The sequence below is a fragment of the Camarhynchus parvulus genome, chromosome 1, assembly GCF_901933205.1.
Source record: "Camarhynchus parvulus chromosome 1, STF_HiC, whole genome shotgun sequence".
Taxonomy (NCBI): Eukaryota; Metazoa; Chordata; class Aves; order Passeriformes; family Thraupidae; genus Camarhynchus; species Camarhynchus parvulus.
In genome coordinates, this window is record NC_044571.1 from 4,808,349 (window position 1) to 4,820,321 (window position 11,973).

An 11,973-nucleotide genomic window follows, 5' to 3' on the forward strand; every position below is an offset into this window, starting at 1 on the left:
GGGGTGATGTTGGAGTTCTGGATGTTGAGAATTTTAGACTATCTGTACAGACAGACTCTGAGTCCCTGGAGAGCACTGCATGTGACCTGAGGCTGTGGAACAGGCTTCCAAAATTGATTGATAGCACTGGGATTATGGGTGTGGAGTTGGTTAGAAGTATGTAATACACAGGGTGGAAAACTTAGAGTTTGGGGTTTTGGAATATAGTAATAAATATGAAGCAAGATGGAGGTTTTAGGGTGGAGGCAGGTTGTTCTTCTTTACCTTCTTCCTTCTTCTTCACCTTCTTCTTCCTTCTTCTCCATGGGTTTGGGTGGTGTTTTGTAATTGGACAGAAAAGTCCCCATTGCAGCTCTGTGGGATCAGTTATTGGGTTAAAAGGGAAAATAATCCAGGTGTCATTTAATAATTACATAGTTTAGTCTTAAAAGACCTTTTAACAAGAGATGGTTAACCATTTTGTGCCTTGCTAATGAAAGACTGCAGAACTCACAGCTGTGAAGCTGTAACATTGAAACAATATGAATAAGAAACAATAAACACCTGAGTCTGAATATGAACTATCATCCCAAGTGCCCTCAATCCCAGCCTCGACAGAGGTAGAAAAAGGAAGCCAAAAGCCATCAGGGTGACAAGTTAATGCTGATCCTTTTCTTTCCTGTTACTGTTTCCTAGAAAAAGGCCTCTCTTTGCTAGGGTACCACCTGTGCAACTACACCCTGACCAAAAGTGTGTTTAAAATGGTTGCCTACCAGAAGTCCTATGAGAAGAAGACATCCTGTGGAGGGTGGATCCCATGGATGGTGTGTCCCCAGACACACCACAGAACAGAGTTTCACAGTGTTGAGGTCCCTGAAACCATCACTCTCACAGATTGCTGTGAGGGATATGAGCAAGTTGGACTCTACTGCTCTCTAGGTAAGTTTTAGTCACAATAAGAGAGGAAATAAATACTTCTTATGGAAAAAGATTCACTTCAGCTGAGATGTGTAAAGGCTTAATTCAGTCCTGGGCCATAGGTAACTATTCACTGAAATAAATGAGTTTAAAATAATGTACAGTAAACTTTGTTCCAACATGGCAAAGAGTAGACATAGCAGATTAAACTCCTGATTCTTGCTCTTTGCCACCTCTAGTCACAAATTCACTAAACTTCCAGAGAGCCTGAGGAAGGCACCTGCTTGTTAGCCCTGCAAGGGCTCATCACCTGTGCAGGTTCAGGCCAATATCCCTGGCCAAGAGCAATAATTCACTGTCTGATGCCTGCAGTTCTCTGAGCCTGCCTGCATTGACACCAGGAGCTTTCTCCTCAAAAGTAATTCAGGATGCACTTGGGATAACATCTCCTTTGATGTGGAGCAGGGTCTGTTCCCAGAATGCAAACCCAATTTTGGTTCCAATTTAAAACAACCTGTCACCTCAGTGCAACATGATACAGGATGCTTTCCAACCAAAACTGGACTGGGACCCATTTTCTTGGGAGTTCCTTGGTTACCTGTGGCTGTGTGGAAGGTCTGAGAACCTGGTGAGCCTTTTGGTGACTCTGATCTAACATCTGAGTGTTAATAAGACTCCATTCAGGAAGGCTTTATCACCTTTGTCTCAAGATGGAAGATTTTCCCCTTCCCATATCAGGGTTACCAGTTGTCAATCAGAAATTCCCAGTTTTATCAGAACTTGAGACATAGATGGAGGGGATTCCTTGGGAAAAAGGAACTTTCTTTTTCCAGTGAGTAGTTTTAGATGTTTTTAAACTGAACAGGCATCTTGAATTATCTAAACCAGCACTGAACTTTTCTGTCATCCAGAAAAAAGTACATCCTACATTCTGCAGGATGTAGTTTTCTCTCCTGTTTTCAGTATGACATTGCATTTTCCCTGTTTCCATTTTTCAGTATGGACCTGGGTGTTTACATAACCACACACAGGAAAGGTCCCGTGGCAGCCCTGGCCCTTGTTTTGGGTCATAAGACTTGGGTGACTCAGATCTGTGGGAATGTCCCCAAACCTGCTCCTGCACAGGATCATGTAACGTGGCATGAGGGGGGATGAGCCATATGTCCTGTCATGGGATCTGTCAAGAACAATGTGCTCATCCCACATTTAAGTTGCTTCAGAGCATTGGAAAAAGAACTTCCAAACATTATTTTTTCCCCCCAGGCGTTTTCTCCACAGTCACAGGTAGAATATTGTGTCTAGCAGGATTTTAACAGGATGGGAAGACAAAAATGGTTGATGTGTTTTATTTGTTCCTAAAAATATTTGCTAGAGAAGAGAAATTAAAGCATAATTCCTAATTTACTATACCCTGCTGTTGTGGAGTCCCAGCAAAGCAGAATTTGAGCTGCAGATTACTGTGTGCCCCAGCAGATCTGTCAGACAGGCAAAGGACCTGCTGCTGATCATCTCTGTTTTCCAAGCATCAGTTCCATCTCCAGTACATCTAATTATGGTTAAAAAGTTACTTCAGTGAAGTCTTTTGGGTATACAGACATGTGCATACATGTGTGCCTGTAAGTATCAAATGGCAAGACTGAGAGGCAATCAGAGAAAATGGCTTTTTAATTCTGTAGTACAAGGAAAGAGCTGTGCCAGCTAAATGTGGAAAAGTCACCGTGGTTGTCACTGTTTGCACAAGAAATTCAGGTGTTTCTGAACCTCTGAAAGTCATGACCATCTTCTTGTGTGGAAAAAAAACCCATCCTGGTAACGCTTGAAATATTTCTTTCCAGTATAATTCTGTCTCTTAAAAGCATCTCTAGGGATATTTTGGGCTTGAGAGCTGTTGGTGATTCTGTTTCATCCAACATGAACAAATCTGCAAATCTCTTGTAAAGCTGAGCTGCAGAATTTCCACCCTGCCCTTGCCATGTTGTTGATGGGCACTCTGGGCAGGTTTGTCCATGAAATGCTGTGATCACCCTGACACTTTTTCCTCTGAAAGTTAATTTGGGAATATTTAAAACCATTGAAGGATTTGTATGGCTTCTAGGTGATTACCATGTTTACATTATTCTGGTATCTTTGCTTTTCAGGGCATTAGTCATAAATTCTGTGAATGGTAATGCACTGTCTAGACACAGTCTTAAATAAATGATGAGAAGAGAAACTGGAACTGCAGAAATTACTGCACAGCACCCTGCTGAACTGCTGTTATTTTCTTCATGACATTATCCATGCTGGCTTGCTCTCCATCCTGCCAGGGGTGGAAAGGTCTCCATGACCTTTCACAGCAGCCTGTTCCTGGCCACTCCTCACCTTCTCTTCCTAGAAGGAAACATTCACCCCAGCCTGGGATATGGCAGACCATGCTTCTGTTATTTTTTTACTCTAGACCACTGGTCAAGTTGCTCTGGTAGGTCTCACTAGGTGTGTGTCTGTCCATCAGGTGCACACACAAATTTGACATTTTAAATAACAGCTGGAAAGTTAAATATCTAAAAGTTAGGAAGTGCTGGAATGAATTCTTAAGGGAGAATTAAATGTTTTTAAAATTTGTTTTTTCTCCTTTTGCCCATGCATGCAGATCAGTGAACTGTTTTAATTACCTGATCCAGCTCTGCAGTGCCCCAAGGACACATTTCCCAGTGCCCAGGGATGATGGAGCCTCTCTGAGGAGCTCCCCAGAGTGTGCCACCCTGACCTCCACATTCAGTGCTCTGCTCAGCCTCTCACTGAGTAGGGAATTATTTATCACCTCTGAAGGTGAATCCTGGGGGATTCACAGGCAGCAATTTTCCTTCACAAAGGCTGTGGGTGTGTCATTCACAGATGGGCAACTGAGCTGCACAGAAACTGAGATCAAACCATTCTCTGTTGGTTTCAGGCCTGCTTTCAGACACCTTGGGTGCAGTTTTAATTTTTGTCATTGATTTATTCTGATTTTCATGGAGCTTAGTGCTGCTTTTAACAACTTGTATGGTTGGGGCTGCAGGTCAAGCTCATGGACCTGTGAAACCCTGAAGGTTGTTTCACCATACAAAACTTCTCCCAGCATCTTGTCTTTTAGGTAGAGACAGGATCCAGCTCTCCAGGCTTGTTTCCAGCTGCCTGAATGGATGCTGTGGTTACTTCTCCTGGTGGCTGGCTTGCTGCCCACTTTCCAGCACAAGATGAAACCAGAGAGCTCCTTATCTGCCATCTAACCCTGCCTGATCCCCAGCTAGGGAGGGAAAGAGTGCATCAGCACAAGGTGAAGGCTGCTTTTAAGCACACACATACAAAAATACCTTAAAATAAGAAGGCCCAAGAGCAACTTTAATTGTGGAGTTTCTTGAGAGCATTTGATTTGCAATGTTAAAATCAGGCTTTAATCAGTGTGCCTTGTGTGTACGACTTCTGAAGAAGGTTTTTCAGAAATTTTCAGAAAAACATTTTCAGGGAAACAACTAAAAAGTAAGAAAAGGCTCATTGTAGGTGTCCCTCAGCAGGGCTGGGACCTTGCAGAGCTGGCATGCAGATGTTCCCATGCTGGCTGTGACCAGAGCAGCAGGAGCTGTCCCTGTGCTCGGCTGTCACAGGAAAGCCAGGGACACTGGTGTCACACATGGGCAGCACTGCAGCATCAGCCTGGGGTGGGAAGGTGCCAGAATGTCCTGTGGGACTGCACCCAGAAGCAGGTGGCTCTGGCTGCCCTGCAGTTTGTGTCCCTCATGTGCCCCCAGCAGCTGCAGAAATGGGATTATTGACACTCCTGCCTGTTCCCCATGGTGTCTGCTGATGGGAATCCTGTCTAGGAATTGCCTTGTCCCTTTTTGAGCCCTCTGAAGCTGTCTGTCTCCACACCCCCTGTGCTGACAAATCGCAGAAGTTCCCTCCTGTTTAGGTGAAGAAATGAGTTCTTTCACCCATTTTATTTCTGTGGGCTATGGTGAAAACCTTCACCCTGCCCCCTGCCTTTGGGATTTTGTAAACTTTGAGCACATTCCCCTCAGCCTTCTCTCCTCCAAGGCAAAAGGAACACCCAGGAGTGGTGTTAAATATTTGTCAGATGCTGGATCAGCACAAATCCCAGTCAAACCCTTGGAGAGGCAATCAGGATGGAAAACACCCACCTGAGCAAGTAAAGCCTACCAATGCTCAAGGACCCCAAAATCGGGTTTTTGTAATGAAAACTGCCAGCCTGCCTTTGGACCAGACTTTCCCAGGGCCTTCCTCTGTCATTTCATAGATTTGTCTCCACCTTCTGATACCTGAGACAAAGGCAGGGTGCTGGTCCCTGGCTCCACCACCCCCTCTGGAAGAAACCATCCCTTGCAGATGGAAGGAGGTGTGACAGTGGTCACAAGGGTTCTTGGATGAGGCAAGAGACGAGAATGTTGACTCCATGTTCAGAAGGCTTAATTTATTATTTTATTATATATATATTACATTATAACTATACTAAAAAGAAATAGATGGAAAAGTTTCCAGAAGCTAGCTAAGCTAAGAATAGAAAGTAAAGAATGATAACAAAGCAGCTCTCTTGGACTCTGTCCGAGATTGCTCGGTCCTTGATTGGCCATTAACTGTAAACATCCAAGATGGGCCAATCACAGACAGACCTGTTGCACTCCACAGCAGCAGATAACCATTGTTTACATCTTGTTGCTGAAACTTCTCAGCTTCAGCAGGAAAAATCCTAAGAAAGGATTTTCACAAAGAGATGTCCGCGACAAGGAGGGAGAGGAAGGGGGTTATGGCTGAGCTGATGTTGTCCCTCAGCATCAATCTCCTGGGAGATGCCCCATCCTGCAGCCACAGCAGATCCAGCAGATCCAGAGGCAGGCTGGCAAGTGACCTTTGGTTGCTAAGCTGCAGTTCTGCTTCCATACATTTATGTTAATAACAGAGGAGAAAAGCCTGTACTTCATCCAATGACACAGGACTTGGCTGGTTTGCTCCTCACTGCTTGCTTGGTCGGTGACTGTCCCCAGCATGATTGAAGGGGAGAGCATAAATTGAATTTCCAAAGTGCATCTGGTACAATTAGGCAGCAATGTGAAGTGAATCCATCTCTGTTTCCGTTGATCTGAAAAAGATGACCTTTTGATTTCAGATAAATGGCTCTGTGGCACCTAGCCAGGATTCAATAGTGTTTTCTGAGATTGCATGGCACTCATTAAACCATTTACACTGCAGTTAAACACACACACACAAAAAGAGACATAGGTGGGACAAAAACCTGCTTTGAACCTCAAACCTGCTTGAACTGCACTTGAATCTCAGAGCTGGAGGAATTTCCATACCTGGGTCCAGTTGCCTGGTTTGAACAGTCAAGAGCAATGGTGAATAGGGGATTTTCTAACACAAGGAAATCCCTTTTGTGCAAAATCCAGTGTGAGAGGCTGCTCAGCTCCCTGCACAGGAGGTTGAGAAGGAGAAATCACTTGAGGCTGGGAATGTGTGTGAGACTCAGGTAAGGGCAGCCGAGGCTGTATCACACCTGAATGTGGCTTTGAAAAGCAAGAGGGATATTTCTAAGAAAAGGACCAGTTTGGGGGAACCACCTCTGGAGTCCCAGCCCCAGAGAGAGGAGGAGCTGGAACGTGCATCTGGCAGCAAGTTATGTAGATTCAGTTTAAATCTTGGTTAATCAAGATAATTTCCCTGGCTGAGGCTCTATCACACCTGATGTGGCTTTGAAAATCAATCTCCTTCTAGGAGAAGGACCTGTTTGGGGAAACCACCTGTGGAGTGCCAGCCCCAGACAGAGGAAGACCTGGAAAGTGCATCTGGCAGCAAGTTGTGTAGATTCAGTTTAATTCTTGGTTAATCAAGATAATTTCTCTGGCTAAGAAGGTTACTTGGCTGAGGCCAAAAGTGCTCGATTCAATATCCCCTCCTGCTTCTCAGAAACCTCACATTTACTCTCATGCAGAGCTTTGGGATAACAGAAATTGTAAACCCACAGAAGTGACTGTTCATAACAGATTTATAGTTTGCTGTGGACTTTTCACTCGCTCTGGGCTTTCTTACGTCAAATGTGGTTTTCCTGCACCACAACTGTTCCTATTGCAGCAATCAGGTTCATTTTTCTCCTGGCTGACTTCAATTGCTCAGTAAAGGATCAAAAACCTGGAGGTGCAAAACGAATGGAGATTTCTTTCAGGTTGCTTAGAAAGACCAGAGCTGAGCATTACCTGGAGCTGTGTTTGAGAGTGTGGGTAAAGAAGTGAGTTTGTAGGGCTTGGAAATATTTTCTCTTTTTCCCCCTAGAAGAGATTTTGTGCTGGCACTGACCCAGAACCACTGTCTGCCCTTGGCTTGGGAATCAGCCATCTCCTGCCTCAGCTGCCCTCTCTGCAGGGCTCTCTGGTGTGGGCTACCATCCTCCTGGAGTGGCCAGCTGGAACAGAATTACTGCAGCCTAGGTTAAATTTGTGCCACAAAACGTTAAATGAAAGTTCTCAACTTCTATCTTGCACAGTACCTGTTTTCTTTGATCATTAGATATTTTTTGGATTAGTCACAGCTGGTATCAGGCACATTTTCTGTTTCTAAGTGCTTCAGTGTCTCCACATTTAGAAACTTACCTATGAGCCCATCCATCCACAATTATTAATGGAAAGTTAGAGACTCAAAATTTCTGTAACAGAAATGTCATGGACCAGAGAAAGATCTGAGAATATTTACATCCTTGAAATGAAATAATGATATTTTAGGCTGCTGTTTTCTTCCCATTAAAAACTCAGAACAGACACGCTTCTAAAATGAGGAGGAGGTGTTTGGTATAAATTAAATATCACAATTTTCTGGAAACAACTTTCTGTATGTTTGCTCTCAGAAATGTTTTTGTTACTTAGCACTCAATAGATCCAGTGTATTTGCCTCAAGACCTGGTATTTGTCCAGTGAAGGATATGGAAACATTTGATTATCCTTGCACGTTCGATACTGAATGTCCAGGGCTGAAAAAATGCTGCAGCTCATCCAAAGGAGCAGCCTGTGTGGATCCCATGCCAGAGGGTATGTTACTGATAAATTCAATGCTGCTTCTAATAGAAATATCCTTCATTTTCCCTCCTGAGGGTGGGAGTGGGCAGGAAAACTGTTACCATAGCTCTTGCTAAAACAAACATGGGAATGTGCCTTGGATGGATCCCAGGATATTCAGCTTCAGTGCTTGCACCCCTGAGCAGTGTGTGGGTGCTGTGGGTCCCGCAAACCTTCCCTGGCTCCTTCTCCTGTGCTGGCTCCTCTGCCTGTGGCATATGGCAAACGAGGCCCTAGCTGGGCTGTTTGTGGCCCCCCAACGTTTGCCAAGTGAAATCTTGCTTGGTTTCCTCAGAGCCTCGCTGAAGCTCTGTCGCCTTCTGTAGCAGCAGACCTCAGATGACTTGGCTGTTTTATTTCCTGCACTGCAGGGAGGATGTTCTGGTACAACGTGACGGTGCTTGTGAAAATGGATTTTAGTGAATTGATCCGGGTGGATTCCCACTTTCTGAATCATTCCCGCCTCTTGCACTCCATGGTATGTACAAAAACAAACCCTTCCCTCCTTGTGCCCACGATTCTGCTACTCAGGGGCCACTCTTTGCTCACCCTTAGTTCTGTCAGATTGATTTTTTTTGGCCCTATTTCTGATTATTTCTGATTATTTCTGTATTTCTGATAACTGAATGCCAGTTGCATCCTTAAGCAATTCAAGTAACATTGATTTATCAGCTTCTTTAGCAAATTTTTCAGGTCTCTTCCAAAGGCAATTTAAAGACATACTGAAATAAAGGGGGTTTTTCTGCTTAAGTAGTGCTTGCTCCAGCTCTGTTTCAGTTCAGTTTTGGGCCTATGACAGACTGGGACCAGACTTCAAGACCTTCAAGCATGATGTTTTCTGATATGGAATTTTAAGTTAAGCCTTTCCAAGACAAACCTATCTGCCATAATCTGCTGGCACTGATGGGCAGCAGGATAGAAATTATAACAACAGCATGGGTGTCCTTCCTCCTATCTGATTTCCCCTTCTCATGTCCTAAAAAAGCAAGAAACCCTGGTCCTGTTGCTGTGTAGTATCCACCAAGGCTTTTACATCTTGGTCTAAAACAAGCAATGTGAAAGTCAAACACTCAAGAACTGAGGAGGTGAGGTGAAGCTGTTCAATGAGCTGCTCCTCAGAGTGTCCTGCTGTCTGTTCCACTGATTCTTAATGCTCAGCTCTCCAGCAAATCCCTTCTCCCATTCCTGACTCTCAGTTGGGATGGCTTGGTCTCTCTGGGGTCTCTTTGGGGACTCTTAATCCCACCCCTCATCCTCAGTCTATTGCTTTTCCTCTTTTTCTTTCTATTCCCTTTGCCAGCAGTCCATTTAGTTGTTCAAAGTAAGAAGTGTTGGGCAGCTTTATTGCAGGTGAATTGCAGTGGCCTGTGTAATTTACTGTAATCCACTGAGACTTTGCAAAGCAAGACTTTCCCCACCTCTTCCTGGGTTACTCCTTGTCTTGGTTTGAAAAGACAGGTGTCTGCTAAGGAAGGCAGAAGCCTCCCCTGAAATGGAAAATGTAAACCCCTCTGCATTATGATTTTGAAATTAAGGGGTTCTCAGACAAAGATATGGGAGTAGGAATAGCAGTTCTTTATTAGGGAAAAATAAAAATAAAATAAAAATGCAGTAATACAAAACAGCACTGCCAGAGTCAGACCATGCCCTGCCCCCTGTGTGTCAGGGGGTGGCACAGCCCCATCCCATGGGGGCTCAGCCCTCCTGCAGTGCCAGCTGTGCTGCTGCTGGAGCAGGGATCCTGCACAAGGCGGGAGTTTTCCTCTGCAGCTCCAGGGCTGCTGCAGATGGGCCTGGGCTCCCTCTGGCAATGCAGGGCAGCAGAAAGCTGCTCCTCTGGCAATGCAGGGGGCAAAGGCTGCTGTGCTGTGCCAGGCTCAGATTGGATCCAGGTAGGAATGCTTGGCTCCTCCCCTGGGCGCAGCATCTCCCCATGGGATGCTGGAATTGGATCAGCCCTGCAGGGACACTCAGTGGCCATGGACAGCAGAGATCTCCTGGAGGGAGGGTTGGCTGTGGGAGAGAGAAAGAAAAAAACTGCCCCATGGACAGCAGAGAACTGCCCCAGCTCTGACAGGTGGAAAGTAGAATACACACATTTTACAACCCAGGACACTCCTTCTGCCAAAGCACTTTGAGATCAGCTCCACACCCCCCTGATCTTGGCATTTCTGTAACATAATTCTGCTGTGAACACTTTGCCATGGTTTCTGAATTTCTTCCTACACTCAGATTATGATAATAACCACTGCATAATTCATGTGCTGGGAGATGACCAAAGTGCTCCAGTGTTTGCTGCCCTGTTTTCCAGATCACTGATGCATTACAGCCCCTGAATGCCTCTGTGCACCACATCCAGAGTAACCACGGGGACATCTACGCTGGGACAGTGGCCTCCCAGCTTCTCCTGGGCATGCAGCATCCAGCTCCTCTGGCAGAGGTCTCCTCCTCCCTGAAGGCTATGGTGAAGCGTGTGTATGAAGTGATTGACATGCAAGTGCAAGGTCACTGACTCTAATCCTGTCACATTCTAGGGGGCTTTGTCCCTCTTCACTTGGGATCTCATTTATATAACCATTAATTTGCTTTTGAATAGCACAGAGATATATACAGGATAGCACAGAGGATCTTGCAAACTATGCAAACACAGCCCTGACCTTTCTATTATAGGATGGAGAATTAATGATTATTTCGGAATGAATAGTTTGGAAGGGAATGCTTCTGAAACCTCAAATTTATTATCTCCCAGTAACATAGTTTTTCAGATGAAAAAGCAAATATGTGCATATTTGTAGCACAATCATTAGTTGTATTAAACAGGCTCTTAAAAAAACTGTTTTCTTGGGAAGCAAATATATTACTTCCAGTAGCTTGTGTGAAACAAGTCATATTTGTAGTCTGTTAATTACTACAGCATATTGCTACATACTTTTTAAATGTTACATAAACATTTCAATATATTAATTTTAAATTATGTCAAGCTACTTATTGCTCTGCAGTTGTCTGAACATTTTCACTCCTGAAATGTGTTCTTCTTATTCTGTGTTTGCTCAGTCCAGCTTTCAGTGAAATCCCTGGGCAGTCATCCTTCCTCTTGTGCTGAGATCTCAGGTTTGGAGGGCATCCTACAAGTGTAAGCAGGACCTGCCCCTAATTGTCCTCTAATTCCAAAGAATTGGGGGTAAAAAGTGATAGGCTGGTAACATCCAGAATGGCTTTAACAGCATTAATGCAGATTTACACTGAATTTATCATAGCCACAGCCTGATCTACACACAGTGCAGATCAATCTTGATGCTGCTCCCAGTACCTGTGCAAGCTGTGCTGTTCTTCCTAGATGTCAATGAATGCTCCTATGCTGAATTCAATGCTTGCCCTGAGAAAAGCAGCTGTGTGAACCTGGAGGGTTATTACAGCTGCCACCCCCAGCCCGGACATGCCACTGTTGTCCCTCCCTGGCTGAGCCCAGGCAAGGAAGGTAAGAAATGCAGGTCTCACCCTGGGAAGTGCTGAGGAGGTTCCTGCAGGATTTTGTGCTCCTTTGCAGGAGTCACCTGCAGGAATTTCTGATGCATGAGTGCCCCTTCTCCTCCTGTTGGGAGAAAATGCCACATAAACCTGTTACCTATTTCTGATGGAAATGCAGAGTATTCATTTCACAGTCCCTTGTGTTTCTTCTATTTCACCCTCAGCTGTTCCTCACTCATCTGCCAAAACCTAAAACTTCAGACCCTACTGCTTCTCAGAGCACAATTGTTGCCAGGGCACCTCCCCAGCTGTGGTGGTGTTCACAGGGGTCCCAGGACGAGGGAAGAGATGAGAATCTTGACTCCATGTTTCAGGAGGCTGATTTATTATTTTATGATATATATTATAGTAAAAGAAAATTATATATTAAAACTATACTAAAAGAATAGAAGAAAGGATTTCATCAGAAGGCTTGAAAGGAATAGAAAGGAACGATAATAAAATCTTGTGATTGACCAGAGAGTCTGAGACA

At 44.6% G+C, this 11,973-nt stretch overlaps 1 protein-coding gene across 1 annotated transcript in view; it reads left to right on the forward strand.

Moving 5' to 3' along the window:
- Positions 1–800: 800 nt before the first annotated feature.
- The window catches only part of UMODL1 (uromodulin like 1), a 44,083-nt gene continuing 32,910 nt past the window's right edge, over positions 801–11,973 (forward strand). The window contains exons 1-5 of the mRNA XM_030955187.1: positions 801–918; positions 7,785–7,946; positions 8,345–8,451; positions 10,285–10,477; positions 11,311–11,451. Coding sequence (XP_030811047.1) covers positions 801–918; positions 7,785–7,946; positions 8,345–8,451; positions 10,285–10,477; positions 11,311–11,451 — 721 coding nt within the window. The remainder of the gene's footprint in view (positions 919–7,784; positions 7,947–8,344; positions 8,452–10,284; positions 10,478–11,310; positions 11,452–11,973) is intronic.